Here is a 24,273-nt window from a genome sequence, read left to right as displayed (position 1 = left end):
TCCGCCCCCCTCTCCCCTCCTCTCCTCCCTTCCCTCTTTCCCTTCCACTCTCTGTGTTAAGGTTCTCTATGAAATGACGAACTCTCACCTTCCATCTTGATGCAGTCAGCACCAGTAATTGTCTGTTTCAAGTCTTACTCTTGTTTGAAGCTGGTGTTATTTGGTGGGCCAGATGATTAAAACACATATTCTACTGTAAAGAGTCATCAGGACAGTTCAGGCAACCCTGTCATTCTGTGCTGACCATGTTTCTGTGAGTCTTCCGCAGGCCCGGCTTGTAGTCTGATATAAAAAGGCAGGTCGTGTTTCTTACTTCAACACACGCCTCTGACTCCGCCATTGTCAATGACTTGGTCCTTACGCCTTGGGCATGTGTCACGTCATCCGCTCCCGTCACGTGGGCATTCCTGGTGGCACTCCTCAAGTACTCTTTCTTGGTACAGATGGCCACCCCAGGTAGGAAGGGGCTCTGCCCTGTCCTACGTGGTAGGGGTGCTGGGGGTACGGGGTGAAGTGGTGCTATTTCAGACTACCTTGTAGAACTAGCAGAGCCTCCTGGGGCCAGGAAATCCCTTTTGTGAGCCACTTTATCCTTCTCCTCCTGGGTAAGGCCTTTACCAAAATACCGGTCTTTGGTTGATTAAGCTCTCCAGGGAAGAGGAATCCACAACAGCGTCACGTTTCTCCAGTGTCTTTTCTGTCCAAGCCCCAGACCTCCCCTGCATGGACCTTAAGTCTTCCTGCTTCCTCCTTAGCACTCTGCAGCAGATCAGACTGCATAATAAGCATCCACTTGCTTAGATAAACACTCGCATCGCATTTAAAGCCCACTCAGATCCAATGAAACGATCCCTTTCCCTCCCTCCTGTCTTCTTGCAACCTTTATAGCTCTTACTGTACACCTTCTGGAACATTCTAGAGAATACATTCGACTGTAGCATTTCTTATTCCCATCCCATCTCATAACTGGGTTAAGGAAAGTATTGCCCAAGTAACTCCTGACTTAACCAGAGAAGTCATAGGTTATTAGAGCAAAAGCCTCATTTTCTAGAGACAGAAATGGGGGGCATTGAGGTAAGGGCCTGCTGGCAGTTTCCAGCTGCTTTATTGTGTGTGCTCAGTAGCTGGCTGGGGATGGAGGGACCCGTTTAGCCTCCACTTGTCACCACCCCTTCCTGACTTGTCTTTTCACTGTCACCGTCTCTACTTTTCTGTTCTGTTGTCAGCCGCCTTTCCTTACTAGCATGTCCCCTCCAGGAGAACACGGCCCTCAGAGCTTCCTGCCTGGTCCCCCCAGCCTCACATAATGCTTGAGATCGATAGGGCTCGCAAAAATGTTTCTTGTTTGGATGATGGGAAGAGGAGAAGAGAGGGACTAAAATCAGAAATCCATTGCACAGAGTACACGCAGAACTTTGTATTTGCTATGGGTTTTCCTGATAAAAAGCATGCATTTGAGGGGCACCTGGGGGGCTCAGTCAGTTAAGCATCCGACCCTTGGTTTTGGCTCAGGTTATGGTCTCGGGGTCCTGGGATCGAGCTCTACGTTGGGCTCCGTGCTCAACAGGGAGTCTGCTTGAGAGTCTCTTCCTCCCTCCTTCTCCCTCTACTCCTGCCCCACTCATGTACTCTCACTCACTCTCTAAAAAAAAAAAAAAAAAGCATCCATTTGTATCACTGTGGATATTAATCATGTTACCTTATATGAGCTGTTAGGAACATGGGCCCTGGCATCTGATTGCTTAGGTTCAATTCCAGTTCCACTACTAACTAGCTGTGCAACTTTAGTCAAGTTGCTTACCTTCTCTGTGCTTCCTTTTCTTTATTGGAAAGTGTGGATAATGTCGTAATGAGGTTTACACGGGATAACACATGGACGTGAGTTTGCCAGGGCTGCCGTAACAGAACAGAAATGTCCTTCCTCACTGTTCTGGAGGCTGGGAATCCGAGATCATGATGTCTGCACGACTGATTTCTGGTGAAGTCTCTCTGCTTGGCTTGCAGATGGCTGCCTTCTCGCTGTGTCCGCCCGTGCCCTTCCCTCCGTGGACACACACTCCTGGTGTCCTTTTCTCTTCCTAGAAGGACATCAGCCCTATTGGATCAGGGCCCCACCCTTATGACTCATTGAACCTTAATTATCTCCTTCAAGGCCCTTCCTCCAAATACAGTCACACCGGGGGTGTGGGATTCAACAGAGGAATTTGGGAGGTGGGAAGGATACAGCTCAGTTCTTAACAACATGTCACATAGAATAGTAGCTGTCACCCCATAAATTCTCAAGAGGTGGCAACACCCCATTATTAGTAGTCATCCTCACCCTTTACAGGTGTCGAGACCCTCTTCATGCCTCACCCTCAGTCAGCAGGCGCAAGGGTTCAGAAGGAACATCACTTGCCCCCTTTTATCTGAGGTACAAGGATCTGCGACCCCCTCTTAGCCAAGTGGGGGGGCTGACGCAAGCCACCCCACCCCCAGCCTGATTCAGTTTCCCCTCCTACACCTCCGCTTAGGTTTTCCTGTCCCCCCCATCCCTTTCTAGGACATCAGTCCTCTTGCTATAGCTGGGATTCTGGTGGGTAAAACACCTAAAACTCTGTTGCCGCAACCTGAGTCAACAGCAAGCGGCAAAGGGACTTTTTCATCGTTTTCCAAGTTGCGTGTTTCCAAGAGAAATTTCAGAGATCTGGAGCAGTCATGCCCTATTGTCTGGCTGGTAATTCCTCATTCTGTGCTTCCTCCTGCATTAACACACACGACTCCAGGCGCATCAGCCTGCCAACGTGCTGGAAAGCGGTTTGCCCTTGGTAGGCAGCTTTCCTCCTCCAGCTTCTTTACGTGATCGATTTTGCTTACTAATACCCCACTTGTTCATAGAAAGGATAAAGGTAAACGGTAGGGAGGCGAGCTTTATCAACATTTGGGCAGGGTGAATTTTACTACTCTGACAGTTCTCCTCAAAATTCTTTATATTTTTCTTAGCAGGTTACAAAGCCCAAACTGGGACATACATTCAAATCAGGCAAAATGAGAGTTTGGGTGGAAGAGGGAAAAAAAGTGTCTATAGGAATGAGGTCAGGAATCCTTCATTTAACAAAATGTGTTAGAAGTAAGGAGCACAAGGCCACTCAGTAGCTTGTGGGTTTTTTTTTTTCTTTTTTATTGATTTCCGTATAGAATCACATAATTTAAGAATCCAGAAGGGACTTTAGATAAAAATTTTAAAATCCGAGAAAACGGTTTATTCTCTGGGTATATTGAGACCATGTGAGAATGCAGGCCACTTTGAAGACTCTGTAAAAAGAAAATTTTTCATTGTTAGTCATGATGTAGTAGGGACATGAAATCATAAATTCTTTTAGTCCCATTTTCCAAAATTTCCACAATGTGGATACAGCAGGTTTAGGAAGAACACAAGGTAAACACTGAGAGGGGCCCTCATCATTCTAAACTGTAAAAATGTTAAAACCAACTAGTGGTGGAAAATAATCTGTAATGTGATAGCTTATTTTTTAACTGTTCATTTCCCAACCTTGTTGCCTGTGTGTTTGAATCAGAATGTAAGGGTTCTCTTAGACTCACATTCGTTTCTTCATTCAACAAGTTGGTACCGAGTGCCCCCTCTGTGCCTGGTGGTCCCCTACGTGTTGAGCTACAGTGATAACCAAAAGAGCAAAATCCTCACCTTCTCAGAGCTTCTATTCTACTAAGGGAAATAGGAAATAATTAAATAAGCATGTGATATGTTGTCAAGGAGTGATAAGCCCTATGAAGAAAAACAAAGCAGCAGGGTCAAAAAATAAAATCATTAAGTGGAGCCATGGTTTTAGATAAATGCAATCATGGAGAACTTCTGGAGGAGGTGATACTTACATAGAGAAATTAAATGATCCGTGCCTGAAATGGGGGCATGGGTCCTACCACTTACTTCCAAAAACACTTTGACTCATTTTGTTCCTTTTAAATTCAAGCCTCTATACTGCATTTGCCTCTCTCTCTCTCAGTTCTCTGTAAATCAGAGCACATCCCCCCGCCCCCCGGCTCAGAGTCTGCAGTGGCTCCCCATTTCACTAGGAGATACTCCAAGCTCCTGCAACAGCCTACAAAGCCCTCTGTGATTTGCCCTCCAGCCCCTAAGTTTGCTTCGACTGTCTGGCCGTACCTTCTCATAACTTCTGCTTTAAAAAAAAAAAAAAGATTTATTTGAGAGAGAGAGAGCGTGCGCACAAGCAGGGGGAGGAGCAGAGGGAGGGGGAGAAGCAGGCTTCCCGCTAAGCAGGGACCCTGATGCGGGGCTTGATCCCAGGACCCCGGGATCATGACCTGAGCCAAAGGCAGCTTAACTGACTGAGCCACCCAGGTACCCCTCGTAACTTCCTCTTCGTGACACTCCAGCCCTGCTTTGGCCACTCCCTCTCCTGGAATCCTCTTCCTCCAGATGTCCATCCACATAACTCACTCTCTTTTTTTTTCTCAGAGGTCACCTTCTGGATAAAGCTTACCCTGCAACAACCAGATTTGACATTGCCGCTCCTTCCCTACGTCCTTCATCCCCTCCCCCTGCTCTGTTTTCTTTCCTTTTTTAGGCTCTGTCTCTTACCACCTTCAAACAGGCTCTATAAATTCCTTATTTATTGTGTAACCCTTTCTCTCACCCGTCTTTCCTCACTGAAATGGAATCTCCACCACCTGGGGTGGGATCTTGGTCTGGGTTGTTCACAGATAGAGCCCGAGAGCCTCCAGCAGGGCCTGGGACATAGTCGATGTGCAGTAAACGTTTAATGAAAGAAGTACGTGTGCAAACCAGAGGCTGTCTCTGCCCGTTCACACCCCTTGGTTTATTCACTTGTGTTGGTGAACTTCCTAATTCTCGGCTACCCCTTGTTTATTCAGCTTTATGGTCCATGAAACTTCATTGCCAGTTATTTAAATAGGCAATATCATTATTATGTGTATGTTTACGGAGATGGATGCTACATACTCTACTTTTCAAGTAGTGGCTTTTAAGTGTTAAGGAGAAAAATATCCTGAAAACAGTGCATGGTTTGGCCATTAGCAAAATAGTGATAATATTTCTCAGACTTAGCAAGAATCTCAACAGGTCACCTGGCGAAGCTAGTGTTATTTGTCCACTGTAGAGATTAAGTGGTGGAAGCCCAGCAAGGTCATTGCCTTGTCAATGGGTACATGGCCGCCTGTGAGAGTGTAGATGCTTAAAACTGCTGCTAAGCCGGTATGTCCTCCATTTGGAATTTATGGGAACACGGGAAAACTTTGTAATATGTTGCCAGTTGGTAGTCAGAGGATCTTGGTAAGTATGGCTATTAGTGTTGTTGCAAGTAATCTCTACAAATAAACATAATGCTGGATTTGAAGAATATCAGGGTTAACAGTGGCGATTGTGCTGGATTTTACTAGAAAACCTCAGTTCTCCTCCAGGGTAACCTGGTCCATAAAGGATGGGTGTGTTTAATTCACGTGGATATCAGGGATCAAGAGGGCAGGAGAGGGAATGGAGGCCATCTCTCAGCTGTGGGATGATACCACATCGCCCCTGCCTGGGACTCACGTCCACACCCTAAAGGGGAGCTAGAACGTGCAAGAATTGTAGCTGGGGCCCGGCAGCTCTCCCAGGAGTCTCCAGGGTAGTCCACTGAGACCCCGGGAAGGAGAGAGCCCACCAGGGAGGGAAGGAGAGCTGGGGGCATGTCAGAATAGAACTGACTGGATGCTGGTGAGCAACCTCCTTTCCACCGTGTGCTGGGAGTTAGAGATAACATTTCCCGACAAATAGTAAAGTGCACTAAGGTGTGCTTTTTGCCTTAATTGAGTGAGAGCAACATTTTGGAAGGTGTTATTTTTAATTATGAGCACAAACGGAAGCTCCCTGAAATGGACAACTCTTTTATGCAAAAGGCTGCATTTTCCCTTCTCTGGAATTCAAGAGAAGAAGGGGAAAGAAGCCTGATATTTAAATTAAAAGGTCATCATATTTTAAAAATTAAAATAAAAATTCTCCAGTGTATCAGAGGAGATGAACGTAGTAGGCTCAGGCCTTCTTAAGTCCCGTTGTTTATCGGGTACCCCAGGTGCATAGACTTTTCAAGTCGGAGTTTGTGGGAAATGCTTTCACAGCTTTTACCAGGCATGATTACTTTGTCACATTTTTTGCTGTTTCTGATGCCTTACCTAGAAATGGCATCTTCTGAAAGCTGTGGTATAGAGTAGCTGTGTGGAAATAAAAAGAGTGTTTATCTTCAGCATCAGCAACATGTAATCCCTGGTGAAGCACCTCAGAGCTTAGTACAGTGCATTGCCCTAGTGGGGTAGTTGGAAAGTGCCTTAAACAATAAAGAGAATAAACAGAAGTTGTGATCAAAAGTCTCTTAAGCTATATCGTTCTTTAAACAAAAAAACAAAAATCACCGTCCCAAGCCAAACAATGACTGAAATTATTGTTATAGCCATGAGCAAGCATCCCCAGTCAATTTACACATCACTTTCATATTTGTTGAATACCTGTTATGTTGCGGGTGTGATCCTGGGCACCGGGAGTACTAAGGAGGGACAAGCCAGGTTTTCCTGGCTAATGGATCCCGCAGTCCTGGGACTAGGGTTCAGGAACTCCGCAGTTATGACAGGGAAAGTACGGGATATGCAGGGGCACATGAAAGCATCACCCACCCAGGCCTGGGGACTTAGGGAAGGCATCCTGGAAGGAGTGGTGTCACAGAGGAAACCTGACATGTGTTGAGAATTATCCCAGAGAAGCTGGACAGGTAGCGGGAATGTCACAAGGGGAAGGACTAGCCCACATGGAGGCATCAAGTTGGGGAAAGGGGAGGGAGAGAGTGTGTGTTCAGTGGGTCTGTAAGGTGAGGGGGTGTTGGGGCGGATCATACAGGCAGGAAAACTGTACTCGTTGTTTATTCTTTATCCTGAGAGCAGTGAGGGGCTTTGGAAGGGTTTTCTGCATGATCAGATTTGCAGCCTCATTGCTCTGCCTACGGAGAAGAACATGGAAGGAGGCTAAGACATGAGTCAGGGTGTCCAGCTAGTGACCATTGCTGGGATTCAGTGACATGATGGGGGGTAGCAGGAATCAGAGCGGGGAAGACTGGGGAGAGGACAGACTGGAGAATTTGAGGAGATGGAGTCAAGAGGGCCTTGTGACTGTGAGATTTGGGGAAGAGAAAGGGAGGGTGTAGACATGGCTGATACTCAGGATTCTGGCTTGGGCAACTGGGTGGCAGATACTGGGACCATTCACTGAGCTGGGGACCCAAAACAGGCAAGCTGAGGGCATAAAACATTGCCATGGTTTGACCACACTGAGTTTGAGATACCCAAATGTCTACACAGACCACTAAATATACAGATCTGAAGCTCAAGAGAGAGTTGGAAATGCAGGTTTGGAAGAGTCGTTGTATAAATGGTCATTAAGTCACACAAATTGATGATAGTTCTCAGAGAAGATATAGAATGAGAACATAAATGGTCCTGATAGAAAACCCCATGGAACCCCAACATTAAATGTTCTGGGAGTAAAGCAGAAATGGTCTTATAATAAGAAAAAACCCTCAAAGACTGAGAAGTGGACAGAAAAATAGGAGGTAAACTGTAAATGTGCATCAGAATGGAAGCCAAGATGAGGGGCAGTACTTTGGGAAAAAAAGTACTCTAAAGTGTCAAATATAGACACGTCACATAAGATATGGACCAAGAAGTGCCCTTTGGATTATTTGTATGATGCTTAATTGTAGGCTTTTAAGTTACCTGTGAAGCCAATGTGTGATCAGCAGGGTATAAGTTAAAAGAGTTCTGGTTTCAGGTCACAAAGACTTAACTCGAGGGGGAAGCAATAAGCAAATTTAGACCAATGATCTTTTGTGTTTTGTCCTATCCAAATGCCTCAAGCAATGCTTGGCATTTCTCAGTGCTTATTTAATATTTATTGCCTGCATGAGTGGCTGAGTGAATGAATGACCCTCACATAATAAAAGCTCGTGGTAGGACAGCTCCAGGGTTGGTTAATTCATCCGTTCACTAACATGGCTAAGGGATGCCATCATCGGGCTCCAACCCTTCATGGTAACAAGATGGCTGCAGGAATCCCAGCATCACGTGCAGACACCATATCCAGAGGAAAGAGAGAGGACTATCTCTTCTTGGTATCTTTTGCCCTAGTTTTGACAGATGTTTCCATAAACCAAAGTATTACAGACAGTCAACTCCCATGGGCTACTGCCTAGTAGGAGTTATCCTTGGAAGACCCATCACCATACCACCCTTTCCAACTGCCAGTCCAGGCAGGGCAGGCTACCGTGGGTATGGTGGGCATCACGGCCGCCAACCCACATGGCCCCAGCCTACTGAGGCGTGATCAGTCTGTAGTCGTTAGTCTGCACTGACGTTTGCAGTGCCAAGGCCAGCCAAACGTTGGAAGACTAGTAGCTAGTAGAAGGAAAGCTGATCATACTTAGAAGGCCCTTCCTGACTTGCCGAGGACTTGCGTAGATTTAGACAGGAAAGCAGGGCATTCAACTTCAACCCCCACGTAAGTATCTGTAAAACAGTAGCACTCCGCTAGGAGCTCCACGCCCAGGATTCTGGTCCCAGCCCTCTCGTCTTCTGTGTATACAACGCACAGGGCTTCTCATCTCTCGGGACTCTGCTTTCAGAGTGAACGCAACCACAGGACCCTGACTGCTCCCGCCAGCGAAGCCATGCTTTCCCTCATTCCTCTCTCCCTGTGCCCGGTCCTTGGCCTGCTTGATTGAAGGCCATCAGTTACCAACCAGGGGGTCCTCCTAGTGTCTCAGGGAATACCCACAGGGTGGCATACTCTTCAACTCCATCCTGCCCTTGCTTGTCCCCTTATGGGGCCATTGGAGGATCCAAGGACGGAGTCCAGGTTGGCCTTTTCAGCCCTTGCCTGCCCAGAGTAAGTACTCAGTAAATGTTCACAGTGCTCTCCACCAGACCTGTATTGCTCTTCTGCTCTTCCGCTCTTCTTAGATGCCTGCCTTCCCTTGCTTGCCTCCCCTTCCTGGTTCCCCTTCCTGTGAGCCTCGATTCTCCCTAGTGGCCCCCGGGAGAGCTGCAATTGCAGCATGAGGCCTCAGGACTTCTCTGCAGGTGTGCCCACCTCCGTAACCCTTTGCTGCTTCCATCCGCATGCACCCTGGAGCACGTCTTCGCTCCCCAGCCCTCTCTTAATTTTTCAGCTGGAAACATTATCCGCTAAACTGCCCTCTTACTGTGATGTGGGCCAGGTTAGCCGCACCCTTTCAGCCTCCCAGTTCCAGAAATGCGTTCCCTTTTTCATATTCATCAGGGCCATGATTGTGATTTTCAAGTCTGTCGTGAGCAGTGCCGTCCAGTAGAATTTTTGGCCCTTACAGAAATGTTCTGGCATCATCTGTGCTGGCCACCCCAGCAGCCTCTAGCTAGCCTCACGTGGTTGTTGAGTGCCTCAGGTGTGGCTAGTGTGACTGAGGGGGTCTGCATTTTAAATTTTATTTAGTTTTAACTAGGAATAGCTGCCTGTGGCTAGTGGGTGCCCTATATTGGGGAACCCAGCTAGAGAAACAGAGTTGCTTACCCCTGTCTGGAAATGGCCAGCCCCTGTCACTTCCCTCCCCCACTCTAGCCATTGAGCACTTTTTTTTTTTAATCTTGGATTCCAGTTGCAGCTGGGCTACCCTAATAACTGTGCAAGGCCCCTTGCACAACGCTGCAGTGTGATTCTGTCGGGAGTCACATGATCGCATAATAGCATAGAGGAGAAGCTGTGACATCCCATTCGTTTCATATTCAGTCCCCGCCCCAGTTGCATTTTTGATATCAAAATGCCTAGGAATAGCAAGATGGTGAATCCTCTTCCAGCTACAAACCTTAGAGCCAGAGCTGTTGCTTGGAAATCATGGTCAGAGCCTTCATACTTCATCAGGATAGATGATGTAAGAGCCATTGGCCTTTGGTGTGGAGATGGGGGACAGGCAGAGCTGTCCCCAGTACAGATGAAAGACAGCTCTGGGAGGGAGACACCACCATGTGACACAATGAGGAGTTTGCAGTCCCTGCAAGCAGCTGAGAATCCACGTGAGCTATGGTGTATTTACCATGAGGTCCAGTAGAGGCGGGAAATGCTGATAAATCCAGCAGAAAACAGCGGCATGCAAGTGCAACCGAAACAAGCTCCCCAAGGTCAATGTCATTTTTGTGACAGGAAGTCCTTGCACCTCACATATTTAATGGCTCAGGCAAAGGCCTCTTATTAATTTCAAAATAGGAAATGAAATCCAGAACAGTAGCAACGCTAAAAAAGGCGAGGTGATTCTCTGAGCACAAAAACATGTACCACTCCATTCTGTGTAAGAAATCGTCCCGAGTATTGCAGCATCAATTAAATTCTGATATTGAACTACATCTTGTACAGATTTTCAAGGCAGTAGGTTCAAAAGGACCCTGAGTTACAAAGATGCTTATGTCAGACAGACAGATGGCTCTTGCACAGTCATTCCTCTGTATCAGCTGGTCAGAATAATCCAAAGACTTGTAGTTGCAAATCAAGTGGAAGATTCTCTAACTTGTAGATTCCTAACATACAGGTTCCCTGATCCTACAGAATCCTCTAGTGTCTGCCTCAAATCCTGGTGATACACAGAGACTTGTAAACACAGAGACCGACAAACACACTCACAATGACTTTTCCACAGTGGAAAAGAAAGCCCACCAGAAAAGAGAGAGAGAGTGTGTGTGTATTGGGGTTTTTTTTTTGTTTTGCTTTTGCAAAGATGTTCAGTTCAAGTCTTTCTAAATACTCAGGAATCAGATGCATTCATTCGCAAACAGGCAATGTTTGAGAGGCATGTATTGCTTTCTCTGCATGTTTAAAATTCTACAAAATGTTATCTGTAGCACCATTTTAGTTTAATTACATCCATTCCCTGAACTCAGGCAAATTGAAGAAAATATCTCCCACGAAAGTTGACACATGCCAGAGAACCATTTCCAACTTCTTAGGTTTAAAGCTTTTAACCTTTCAGTAAAATCCTTAGATAAATTCTTTCTTAGCTAACTGTTGCTCCGCAAATCATTTGGCTATGAGAGCCTCTAGGAGCTTTGATTACAATGATTTAAAAGGTGGTCGGGATTAATGGGAGCTTTACCAAAGCTCTGTATATTGTGGCTCAATTGACACCTTTGTGGGTTTCAAAACAGTGACTCTGCCGCCTTCAGAGGTGGGTTTTTTCCTGCTCTAGTGGAAAAAGTCTATTAGTTTCCAGAAAAAAGAAGTCAATGAAGTCTTTACTTCGTGCCTTACTAATATTAGAACCACCACTACGAGAGGAACACTTTCTTGGGAGAACACCTTCCACTTTAACTCATCATCCACCCGGTGGAGGTGCCCTTTTTTGGTCAAAGAGCATGTCTGGGAAGCTAAAATGAGAACATGGAATGGGCTGAATAGTGGCTCTTGTCTCAAAGGGAAACACGAGTTAGCAAATGCTTGCAGTAGGCTCTCCTTACGGATCTTCACAAAGCTAATGGTCTGCTTTCACATAGGTGGATTCACTTTTTGGGTTTGCTTTAATGATAGCCATTGAGGATCACCAGTAACTGAAAATGTGTTTGAATTTTTCACCAGCGTGCCTGTGTAGATTCTACACATTTGCATTAGCAACAAAGATGCAGTTTAATGCTGCTCAGGTTTCCGGTGTAAGATTGACACGTGATGCTTCACTTAGGTAGTCGATGTTCTTTAGGATGGGAGCATAATTGTAGCCAGGATTTCATGATGTCATTCACTCTTCTCTGTTGCAAGGACTTAACAGTAGCAGAATCTGGGTTTTAACTCTGTCATTTACGTGTCTTACTTATAAAGGATTGCTATACTGTTCTTTCCCCATCCTTGAGGAAGTAAAATCTCAAAATAAGTCATTTTAAATGAGATCACATACTCTCACCACTTACTAGCTCATTACCTACCAATTATATGACTTTACATAAGTTATTTAAACCATCTGGTGTTCACTTTCCTTTCTACAGGGAGGGGAATTTTGGTACCAACCCCACAGAACTGTTTTATGTATATATTAAATGAACAAGTACCTGGCTCATAATAAATTCCCAACATGTTGTTTAAGGGGTTGTTACTATTAGATAGAGAATGTCCAGCATTGTACTTGGCATTCCAAAATGCTTAAAAATATTTCTTTGACCATCCCTTTCACTGTCCCATTTTTTCTCCCTGTCTTTCTACTGTATATAATAGAGAGGCTTTGTGGGTAGAACACAGGCTTCTAGCTCTATGCTAAAACTTAACAGTTTTTTTTAAATAAAAATATAACACTTTATTGGCAAACAATAAACCTGAACTCCATTAATATATTTCCCAGTTCTTGTGATAGACCCAAAGAGAGCAAGTCAGACAAGAAAAAGAAAGTCTAAATGAAACATGATTTGCTGTTTTAGCTTCTCTGTTATTTAGGCTTATTTGTAAGTTTGGGGGGGGTACTTATTCTCATTTCTTCCCACTGTCCTACACATAGCACTTTGATCTGGAAGGAAGTTGGGCATTATCCAACACAGCCCTTTTTTGTTTTCAAGGGACAGAAACTGAAGTCTCAAAAGTTCAGTGACTTGTTGCAAGCCAATGATGGCAAAAATAAGAACAAGGCTCTCCCCGTGCTGAGAGTCTGGGTTCTTTCCATCATACCTGCTGCTTCTCTCTTCCCACACAGCCCTCCCGAGATTGAGTTAGGGGTGCTCACCAGCACTCTTCTGTTCGAGGACACACGGAGAGCATGGTTTATAACACCATCCTGTCTGTCACCTTCCATTTCTTTTTACCTGAGATAGAAGAAGCATTCTCTTCTCCTGAGGCTCCAGATGCCTAAGGATTTGAAGGGTCCAATATTAGTGCTCTTGGTAAAGGCTAGTCTGGAGGAAGCCATTGACAATGACTCGTGCCCTCCTCCCAAGCTGGACCTCACATCAGCCCCCCAAGAAGAAAGTCTGGTCTAAGGTAAGGAGGAGAAATGCAGAGTACACTCCAGCACTCACCATTTGGATAGATCCGCTCTACCCCGTGGAGAAACAGGGACCTAACGATGAGGTCACTGCAGAGAAGGATAAGAAGCCAGGCCAAAAAAAAAAAAAATGAGGACTTAGGGAAAATCAGTGCCTCCTCAAGAAACCAGAGGAGTGAGGAAGGGGTTTTCCCTCCAAAGAAAACTATTATTTTTTCATTTAATGTAACAAAGCGGCATGCAATTTTTACGTTGTTTTGTTTGTTTGTTTTACAAATGTAGTAGCATCTTTACAGGAAAAAAGTTTTAATGATCATTAAACTCCACTTCTATCTTGCCAAATTTACTTAGGAACTTAGTCAGCCTGCACGCATATTTCATTTTGATGTGATCCCGATCCACAGGTACACATGGTTCTCCATTCTGCTTTTGTACTTGACATTATTTCAGATACATTTTTTAATGTCTGGGCACCACCCACATGGTCACTTCATTTGCATTTCTTTCATTCCCAGCAAGTCTCTGCATTTCCCAAGAGGCACCTGGGACACTTGACTTTTATTTGTACACATACTCTCCATACTTGGAATAGTCCGTCTTCTATTAGCTGTGTTTGCTCCTGTCTCCCCAGGACACTGCTCTTTTTATGTTTGGCATACAGCATTTTATTTTGCAAATTAAAAATCGAAAAGTTTTGTAAGCCAAAAACTCTCCATCTGGCTTCCCTCTTATGCAGTCTGAATAAATAAATATGTGTGTGCACACTTACTTATACTATGTATTCTAGTTTTAAAGTTTTACTTTTTTTTTGGTCCATGTGAAATGTATTGCCATAATGGTTCAATGTATAGATGTGAAGCAATACTTTATACTCAAAAGTCAACTATTACTTATTTAACTAAAGATGTCTTATCCAACTAGAAATGCATTTTTAAACATAGGTTTTTATATAATCCATATGCATATCCTAGAAAATCAGATTTGGGGGGAGAGCTTAAGTTTATATTAAAGTATTTTTTTAGGGGCACCTGGGTGGCTCAGTCGGTTAAGCATCTGCCTTCAGCTCAGGTCATGATCCCAGGGTCCTGGGACCAAGCCCCACGTTGGGCTCCCTGCTCAGTGGGGATTCTGCTTCTCCCTCTCCCTCTGCTGCTCCCCCTGCTTGTGCTCTCTCTCTCTCTCTCAAATAAATAAAATCTTTTAAAAAATAAAATATTTTTTCAGAATTAAAATTGATACTTTCTTGTCTTCAACTTCAAAGCGCCATGAACCGTGAGCCCTCTCAGAACAAAATATCTTTTATGTGATTTTTAATGTTGTTTAATGTAAATGTTGTTCCGTGGCTATCTGTGAAAACCTAAAAGAATTCCTGTTGCCCATTCTCCATGTGACCTTCATGTTTAAAAAAACAACTAGAGGGGGAGGGGGGGGTGGGGGGATGGGTTATCCCGGTGGTGGGTATTAAGGAGGGCACGTACTTCATGGAGCACTGGGTGTTACACAAAAACAATGAATCGTGGAACACTGCATCAAAAACTGATGATGTATGGTGACTAACATAACATAATAAAATAAAATTTAAAAAAAAACTTGAGTTAAGCTTAAGCTTTGAGAAAATTTCATTGATCAGAAGGTGTCAGTCACCCTAAAACCAGAGAGTATTCCTAAAGCAAAACAATAATCGAGGAAAATTAAAACAAAAAAAAACCCTTGAATATAGACACAAAGGTGACATCTGGTTCTAGGTGGATGGATATAACTCCTACATAAACCAAACCAAAACAAAACATTTTTTAATGTATCTTTTGAGCCAGTTCTCTGGATCACAACTGTTACGTAAATCATACTTTCAGAACATTAAAGAAAATTCCATGCGAGACAAAATCCCCCTCAAATACGTGGTCTCCTGTGCAGAGCGCAAGTCTTGTATCTTACTTCAGCTCTTATTTCTCTTCATCAGCGTCTCAGGGTTTTCTTCCCACTCTCGCTTCTTTTTCCACCTGTCACACTAATTCCTCCGGGTGTCTGTGTTTCTGCATTTCTTCATCTGTGTTGTCTTTGTCCTCCCTTAGCACTTGGCGCCGTGCCTGGTTTGTGGGAGGGGAGGCAGGATGGGCTGTGGTAGAGCTCCAGGGCTCGGGGGACAGCAGACCAGGCAGGGGTTTCTACATGTATCAGAAGGTGCTGAAAGCAAACGTCTGCCTTACTCACAAGGTCGCTGTGAGAGCTTGCGGCTTCTGGGTTGTGATGCGTGTTGTTAATTACAGGCTCTCGACAGATGTTTGCCAGTTGAATGAATTAATTCACCGTCACCTTTCCCTTCACTCTCCTTGATTTGGTTGTTAACCTGCCTCTACCAACATCTTCATTTCTTACATCTCACGAAGAGAAGGCTGGTACAATTTCTATGACCAGTTCTATAGCTTAGATCCATTGCTTTCTGTGTCTCGTTTAAAATTTACAACCTTGACTTACACTCACTTCCGCATCATGTTCTCTTGTCACTTCTGTGACCTGGTTTTACCTTGTTAAATATGTCTGCAGCTGGCTCACATTTTTAATTTTCCACTCTCCCCTCCGGCTCTCCCCAGTCCCATATTCCTTTGTGACAAGTTCATATTCACGATCCCTGGTTAGACAAATGCAACCTCCTGTTTTCTTGTCCTCTTTGAGGTTTAATCCAACTGTCTCTGTTCCGTGTTAGCCCCATAAATGGCATTTCCTGCTCCAGACCTCATCATGATAAGGCACTGTTGCCGTCCCAGTTTCTCTTGCATCTCTGATTCCTAACCTCCAAGCCAGTGGGTCTCAGAGTGTGGAATTCTGAGCAGCCAAAGCAGCTCCAGCATCCCCCAAGAACTTGCTAGCCATGCATATTCTCTGTCCCACCCGAAAACTACCGGTGCAGAAACCCTGGGGGTGGAACCCAGCCCCACTCCAGGGAATTGTGATGCCCACTGAAGCCGGAGAAGCATCGTCTCAACCCCTCTGGTCTCAAGAGCCTCCCCCCTTCTTCCTGTTCCCACTACTCATTCCTTCTACTGGTAGTTGTTGTGTGCTATTTTGGAAACCATTATTACAGCTCATTTTAGAAGATCATGTAAAACATCAAAATAAGTTCTAATACTATATAGGGTAATATTATTTTTAATATTATTTTTAATATTAGTATAAAGAGCAAACTCTTTCTCATCCCCCATAACAAGAGACAGTGATGATCTTGATAGATGAAGGTACAGATAATCCATGAGACTCCTCTTCATCGGGAGGGTTAGGTTCTTTCTAAAAAAGAAAAAGTTTTTCTAGTAATGCAAATTAAAATGCCAGTAAAAACCGTGCTTGTAAATAGAAAGGACACTGAGAGTTACATACTCTTCAAATTAATAGAATTTGGAATTACCAAACATTGGGAATTCCCAGCTGATTGCTTAGCTTGATGATGAGTAAATGGGGTCAGTTATATTACTATTTCTACTTTTGTGTATGTTTGAAAAGGTCACAAGAGGAATTTTAAAAGAGCTGTTACTTAACAGTGGCAACATCATTGTAGCCCCATATTAAATGAATCCAAATCACATGGTCTTCACTTTTGTCACTACCATTCTTGGTCATAAATGATACTAACAATGGATTTGTCATACTTGTTGAATGGTTTCAATTTATTTCTGCTAGATTGAGATATATATATTTGTGTATATATAGATATATATAGATACAGATACAGATATATATATACACATACATACACACATATATATGTAGGTATGTAGATAAAACATGGTTATGAAGGTCAATATTGAAGAAATGACCAAAAGCTATGAAATTCATGTGATCTGTCCATAGATCAGATGTATGTATCAGATGCTATGTAAATAGAGAAACCCTTCACAAAACAATTTTAAAAGATTCAAGTATCTGTCACTTAGATGTTAAAATATTAATACACAGAAGTTTTGTCTATTGGAATTTCTCCTAAAAGGGGAGAATTCTAATTGCAGAAAAGGCTTTATGCAGGGAAGGGATTGGCAAAGCCTCCTGTTTCATTATATCATAAAACATGGGAAACCCCATTATGATCAGCCATAGGAAGATAGCTAAATAAAATTCAGTTTATTCATCCAATATAATCATTAAGATTATAATTATGCAAATTATAATGTTTATAATAGTAAAAAAAAAAAAAAGGCATTAAATCCAATGCGTAGTAAGATCACAACCATGAAAAATATGTACCGAGGGGCGCCTGGGTGGCTCAGTCGTTAAGCGTCTGCCTTTGGCTCAGGTCATGATCCCGGGGTCCTGGGATCGAGCCCCACATCGGGCTCCCTGCTTCATGGGAAGCCTGCTTCTCCCTCCCCCGCTCCCCCTGCTTGTGTACCCTCTCTCGCTGTGTGTCTCTCTGTCAAATAAATAAATAAAATCTTAAAAATATATATGTACCAATAAATAAATTGTTCCTGTTAGGTTGTCTTACTCTTTTTTTTTTTTTTTTCTTTAACGCTATTTATTTTAAAAATGTATTATAGTATTTGTTAGGAGGGTTGTCTTACTCTTTTTTCTTCATTTTTATCTTTTTGGTGGAAATGTATTTTTAGAAATTATGACCGTGGAATTACCAAGACTGTTTCCTCTCCAAAGCGGTTTGGGTCTTTGCAACTTAGCAAAGGTACATTTAATCTATGGGGAGCTAAATTTTTTGAGAGTCTCTATGTCCCTAGGACTGCTTCTCCAATATTAGCAAAGCCTCCAGCACTAAGCCAGCCGCCTTGATGAAACCGAGATTCATAGAGTCTAAAGGAATCCAACTACAGTTGTATCTTTTCCCTAGCACTGCTTCTAGGGTACTTTTTTTTTTTTTAAAGATTTTATTTATTTATTTGACAGATAGAGACATAGCAAGAGAAGGAACACAAGCAGGGGGAATGGGAGAGGGAGAAGCAGGTTTCCCGCTGATCAGGGAGCCCGATGCGGGGCTCAATCCCAGGACCCTGGGACCATGACCTGAGCCGAAAGCAGACTCTTAATGACCGAGCCACCCAGGTGCCCCTTCTGGGGTACTTCTTACCTGCCCAAAAGTACAGCAGTCATTTGATTCTGTCATTGCCCCGAAGAAGCAGAACTTGGCAGTGGCCCCGAAACACCCCCTCCTCCTCGGGTTGTCTTAACCGAGACTTTTTTACACTGGGAACATCAAAAATCAAAGTGGTTTCCTGGAGATGTGTTAAACTGAATGACAGCGACATCATTATTCCACCAACTGGGAACATGAGACGGTGCTACTTTCCACAGCATCAGTGTGAACATGCTAAATTCAAACGTGTTAAGGGGACGGGGGACCATCCCCGACAGGACGGCAATGCAGGAACGCACCCCCGAGGCCCTTCCCTCCTGAAGACTCCTGGTTTGACTGAGTACTTAGAGTCCACACTGCGCTTCTTCTCTTATCAACAGGGAGTAGTAATCATTTTGTAATTATCGTTATACTAACTGCCGAGCCATTCCGGGTATACAGAAAGGCCAAATGAAGAAAATGGGGAGAAAACCACAATCTTGAAGTGTGTCAGTGCTTTCTGTCGTCTGCCTCAGATGATTTTTTTGCATATCTATTCTACTTTTTTTTCCGTGTTTATACAAGATTCAGGTGAAATAGCCTATGTCCTTGAACCCTATGCTGTCGAAAGCCTGTCCGTTTGTAGATGACTCTGTTGAACGTGTTTCATCAGGCCAGTTCTAACTGGGGAGGGAGGGGGCTGGAGGAGCATCCTTTTACCACCACATATTGTTGTGTATAAAATTAAAGCCTTGGGAGGAGCATCACACAAGAAAAGGATTATTTATACAAGATCCACCTTGGAGTTGTGTCACTGTTTCATTTCTACAAGTAAATCCTCTTTCTTCCAGTTTTAAGGCAGGTAATTGCTTTGCTGGTTTCTGTTTCTGACTAAGCATAACTTAGGAGTCTTTCATCTGGATATTTATTCATCTTACTGGAACAGCTTTCCGTCCTCTTTAAAAATTAATTTGACTTTAATGCCTCTTTATTGAGGACTCCCCTGGGCTAGGATGAAATCACACTGGGGGAATTTTGATTTGACAAATGGCCATTGTGTGGGAGCCTTTGATCGTCTCCCGTGGTGTGAACTAGCTGCGGGCCCCTTGCTTTGAGGAGCTTTAAGCAAGATCAAAGTCAGCTCCCCGCAAGGGCGTGACCACTGGTGGACACTGGGAGAATTCTGGCACTTACTTCCAGCATCCTTAGGATGCTGCGGCCCTCAGCTGTGGCCTGAAGCCCCCTTTGAGTGGTCAGTACTCATTCCCTCAGAAGGTTTGCAGGTGGGACCTTCCCAGCAGCCAGTGAGGAGTGGTCCCTGTTGTCAGGAGGGAAGCCTGGGGGAGCTTCGAGCTCCTAAACATTTATCTGCCTGGAGAAATTGGATGCTGGCGGGAGTAAAGACAAAAGAGGATGCATTTTTCCTAGAGCCTTAGAGAACCATGCATCTGGTGTTTGTTGAGTGGCATGAAGCCCTTGGCTCCCTAAAGTAGGCATTCCTAATCCTGGTTTTCCAATCCTTGAGGCCTGCTCAGTTTTTCCAGGTTTTCCAAAATTGGGAAGAAAAGTTAATTTTAATTCACTTTCATTAAAAAAAATACATACAAAATATGGTAGTTATGATTAGAAAGATGGAAACAGGCAATTTGCTAGAGGTCACTGAAAATTGCTACCCTCATAGTCTGATGCCATATGTCTAAAAATAAAATAAGTATCTGAAAAGCAAAAGAACAAGTGTAGATTTTACAGATTGACCTTGATAAAGATTGTTCAAAAACATTTAGATTCAATTAGCCGACGATAACTGTCACCCTTCCCTGGAAGGCGGGCATTGTCTAACTGTGCCATCTCCCTCTCGCTCCCACAGATGGGGAGCTCTCCATATCGAACGAAGATGATTCGCTGGAAAACGGACAGTCCCTGAGTTCCAGCCAGCTGTCTCTGCCAGCCCTGTCCGAAATGGAGCCGGTTCCCATGCCCAGGGATCCCTGCTCATACGAGGTGCTCCAACCTTCAGACATCATGGATGGGACAGGTAATTCCCCTGGTTGACTTGCATGTGGCATTTGAGACCTGTAGCCTGGCTGGACTTGGAGTTCTGTTTTGCACCACCCCAAGCCTAAGAATCTCCTGGAAATGGGGACGAAACTGCCCAATCAGTACATATTTACACTTACTGTTCTGTAGTTTTTCAAAAACATTTTTTGGAATCTTAATGTCTTTAAAGAAGAAGGCCCTGTTTTTGTACTATTGGGGATTTAAAATGTCATTGGTTTTTGTTTTTTGTTTTTTTCCCTAGCACTCGTTTCTATTAAGCTCAAGCTAAGGAATCCTACACTTCTTCTAAAGGATACCTATCTAATTCACGTGTTTGTAAAACCCTGGCATGGCCTTTAAGCCCAGTCTCCATATACCAGCTAATGGTTGCATCAGTTTAGCAAATTGTATCCGTTTACTGTACACAATGGATGTGTTCATTGGCTATTAAATTGTATACAATTTACTGGCTAACTCGTATGCAGCTGACAGGTGATATTTGGTACCATTGGACCATCGCTACTTCTTTGGTCCAAAGCCCTCTGAATGGTCAGTACTCACTCCCTCAGAAGGTGGGATCCTCCCAGCAGCCAGTGAGGAGTGGTCCCTGTTGTCAAGAGGCAAGCCTTGGTGGGGTGGAGGGGGAGGGACCTCCCGGAATCTCCAGAGTGTGGGGAGAAAGACCACATCCTTTTTCCACACCATATGCAAAGTCTGCATCAGCAGGGCTCAGGTGGGAAGACGGGAGAGCTGGGGTCACAGAGTCAATTCCATGCTCCACTTTGGGACCTGATGATAACGGCATCCCTTGGGAGAGGGGGAGAACTGAGCACTCATGAGGGCCTTGGTGCTACAGGGGACATGGCAACCCGGATTAGGGAGGAAGAAGAGGTCAGGGGAGAGTCACTGGAGTCATGCCAATCAGCAGCGATGAGAAGCAGGACACTATGCACCTGAGTTACATTCCCCCCCAGGCTGAGCAGGTTTTTCCAACTTAAAGCAGTGAATTGTGTTTCTCATCCAACCTTTCTTGTGACATTGGAATCACACAGATTTGACCCTTGGAGGGATATCTGTCATCCCAGTGAACTCAGAGTTTCAGTCTTATTGGCCAGGCTGCCCCCGCCCCCCGCCCCAGGACAGCTCTTAACTGGAGCCAGTCGGGGTCTCCCATGGCCGAAAGGTAGAGCCAGACCCAATGCCGAACAAAGAGAAATGGGGGAAATCAAACAGAAAATCATCATTCCGGCAACTGAGAGGAGAGAGGAAGCGGGGAGACAGGAAGACGTTGTCTTGGTGCATCCTTTGTCTGGTCAGTTTATAGGAGCCCCTACAACTGCTTGGCTGGCCCCAGAACCTGGACGAGCAGCCACTCCGCGCATGTGGGGATGCCCGGCCTGCTGTCAGCCTCTAGACTGCTTCATTGCTTCATGTCCCAGACCCGGGGAGACCCAGTGGGCAAAAACAAGGCCCCAGAATCTCCTCTGTCTTCCACTCGACAAAGGGCAAACAGGCCCAAGGGAAGATGCCAGCATTTGGTGCTGGTTTGGTTCAGAAGGGGCACTTTGTCCCTGACCCACTGCACCTGCCATCCGTGGATTGTTGCCGTGGCCCCATGAGTCACGTTTAGAGCACTCACAGAAGGTGTAGTGTAAATGCCAAGTTGAAGTGGTGAAGCTTGGGATAGTTTGGAGAAAATGTCCTCTTCCTTTTTCCCCCCTCTTTCCCCCCCTCCACCTCTCCCTTACTGCCTCAGCCTCCCTGATGTGTCCCTCCACTCCCTCGCCCCCGCTTTATTGGATTTCTAGCAGCCTCTCTTTAACTCTCCCCACATTCACGACGGCCTGGAACAGTCGGTGCTCCACTCTGTTGCTAACCCACACCCCCGGTCCTGTGTGCTCCCGCCGGCCCCACCTGCATTGCGTTTGTGTAATGTCTCCTGTGTGTCGTGTGGTTGTCCCCTCAGTGTCTGAAGAGAGTCCCTCTGCCAGTGAGTCTGGAGTCCTCCTGTCCCAAGATCCTTCAGCCAAACCAGTCCTGCTACTGCCCCCCAAAAAACCTGCTGCTTTCTCTGGAGACCATGAGGAGACCCCAGTGAAGCAGCTGTCCCTTCTCAAGCAACCCCCCGCCCTGCCTCCCAAACCCACTACCAGGATTGCCAACCACTTAACAGGTGAGTCAAGATGTCTTCCGGGGGCGTGCAGCCCTGCCTTCCCTTCAAGGGATAATCTCTTATTCTCTTTCTTTTTATCTGAGCCCTGTTGCACCTCTCCGGTGAGGTTGCTCTGTGGGACGTTTGGGTGTTTCCATGTGCATCTTGGTACACGCAATCGTGATCTGGGTTTGTGTGTTTTTGTCAAGAAGCATTCGAAATGCACCCACCAGCCATATGCCAAGAGCCCCTGTCATGTGTATCTGTAAATATGTACATTGGTATTTGTGTGACTGACTCACGATGATTTGCGCATCGAGGTGAATTAGGTTCAATGTCAAAATCTTTGCAAAGATGAAGAGTCGTACCTCGTTCCCTTTGTAATGAGTTTGCCAAAGCTTTAAAGCTTTTGTCTTTAAATTATTGATCTGAAGCCCGGCGTATTTCCTCTATTAAAATTCATGTCTGTGCTGTTTGTTCTGCTAAAAAAAAAAAAAAAAGTAGAGACAATCTGCAAAGTATTGTGTATTGTGGGAAATACTTTTAAAAGACGAGTTAAATTTTGTCCTAAAATGATTTTTACATTTTCATGTTGAAAGTGTTAGTGAACGTACCCACTGCTATTAAATTGGGCACCTAATGAAGTTGTACTTCACCGCCCATGAATCAGACACTACTTTCTGATTTAACGTTGGGGTTTAATTAAAGAGTAAAGATTTCAGGGGGTTGTTTCTCTAACCTTGAGAGCCATTCCATCTGATCAGCTGCCTTTTTATAGTGCACTTGATATTTTCGTAGTTTCTAATTGATCTCTGTACATTTTTGTGAGACGTGATGAGGATAGAGGTAGGGCAGAATATTTGCCTCTTTTATAGTAGAAAAGCTGAAGTTTAAGAAAAATGAGTACCATTATCAGGCCTAGCAGGAACTCTGCAGCGGGGGCACGCTTAGACCTCATGCTTCCTAATTCCTCACCCAGGGAATGTTGTCTCTGCGATAGGAGGGTGTCTCCCACGTGGTGCTGAGTTTCATTCGAGTCCAGCTTAAACACAAGATTGAGTCAAACGACTCTATCCACGTGTGTGTCCATCCAAGCCAGATGTTTGTGGTTTGAAAGAGCACATTTCCATCTAAAGGAACCGTTCAACACGTTAATAACACTTCAGTCCAGTGCCCCAAAATGTAAATGCATAGAAAAGCACAAAGGAGAAAATGCCCTCATAAACTTGCCTCTAAGAGATAACCATTGTCTGTTTTATCTGTCTGTCTAATGAAAGTCAAATGCCTGCTATACATAGTCTCTTATCAGCAGCTTTTTGCACGCAGTGCTATCTTGTGGACTGATTCTCATGTTCATAAATACTCCCCAACATGCTTTTGTTAGCTGCCTGGTGTGGAGTAGGATTTACGTGTTTGGCCCCTTGTGGACTCTCCCATCTCCTGTTGTAAAAATCACCACAGTGAACATCCTCAGTGGCATACATTGATTTATAAGCATCGGCGTTTCTCCTAATTTCATTCTAGATTAGAGTTGCTTATTCTAATTCTAGAAATCAATTATATACCTTTGAAGAGCTGTAGGCTTTTGAAGGCTTTGATGCCAAATTTCCCTGAAGATTAAATATTGCGAAATAAACTCCTGTATGTAGTTCATATTTATTCGTCACACAGGTGCTAGGTATCAAAGTGGATGCAAATGACAGTTTAATATATAAATTTTACATGTATATATTTTGTATGTTATCTATATTATATGTACACATAATACAGTGCCAAAATACTTTCCGGAGTATCAGTTGGATTTCCATGCAATCCGATAAAAGGGCATGGAAGGGCTGAAGCCTGAGCTGTCCCTTCAAGCATAAAGGGCATTTATAGAGAATGAGGGGAGAACATTCCAGGAGAGAAGGCCCTGCTCAGAGGCCCAGAGATGGCATTGTTTTGGGTCCATGACCAGTGGCCGAGCTGGGGCAGAGGGTCCGTCTCAGGATGTATTG

At 44.5% G+C, this 24,273-nt stretch overlaps 1 protein-coding gene across 6 annotated transcripts in view; it reads left to right on the top strand.

Annotated features, from left to right (window-relative positions):
* The window catches only part of PHACTR1 (phosphatase and actin regulator 1), a 458,880-nt gene that overhangs the window by 407,590 nt on the left and 27,017 nt on the right, over positions 1 to 24,273 (top strand). For 5 of the 6 annotated variants that reach the window (XM_081827667.1, XM_081827670.1, XM_081827669.1 and 2 more), the window contains exons 5-6: positions 19,955 to 20,122; positions 22,091 to 22,297. In XM_081827667.1, coding sequence (XP_081683793.1) covers positions 19,955 to 20,122; positions 22,091 to 22,297 — 375 coding nt within the window. The remainder of the gene's footprint in view (positions 1 to 19,954; positions 20,123 to 22,090; positions 22,298 to 24,273) is intronic. The other variant, XM_081827671.1, reaches the window with a different exon arrangement.

Source organism: Leptonychotes weddellii, chromosome 8, assembly GCF_054177405.1.
Source record: "Leptonychotes weddellii isolate Sample4059 chromosome 8, ASM5417740v2, whole genome shotgun sequence".
Classification (NCBI taxonomy): domain Eukaryota; kingdom Metazoa; phylum Chordata; class Mammalia; order Carnivora; family Phocidae; genus Leptonychotes; species Leptonychotes weddellii.
The sequence above is the reverse complement of the archived record's forward strand: the minus strand, read 5'-3'. Positions and strand labels throughout refer to the sequence as shown.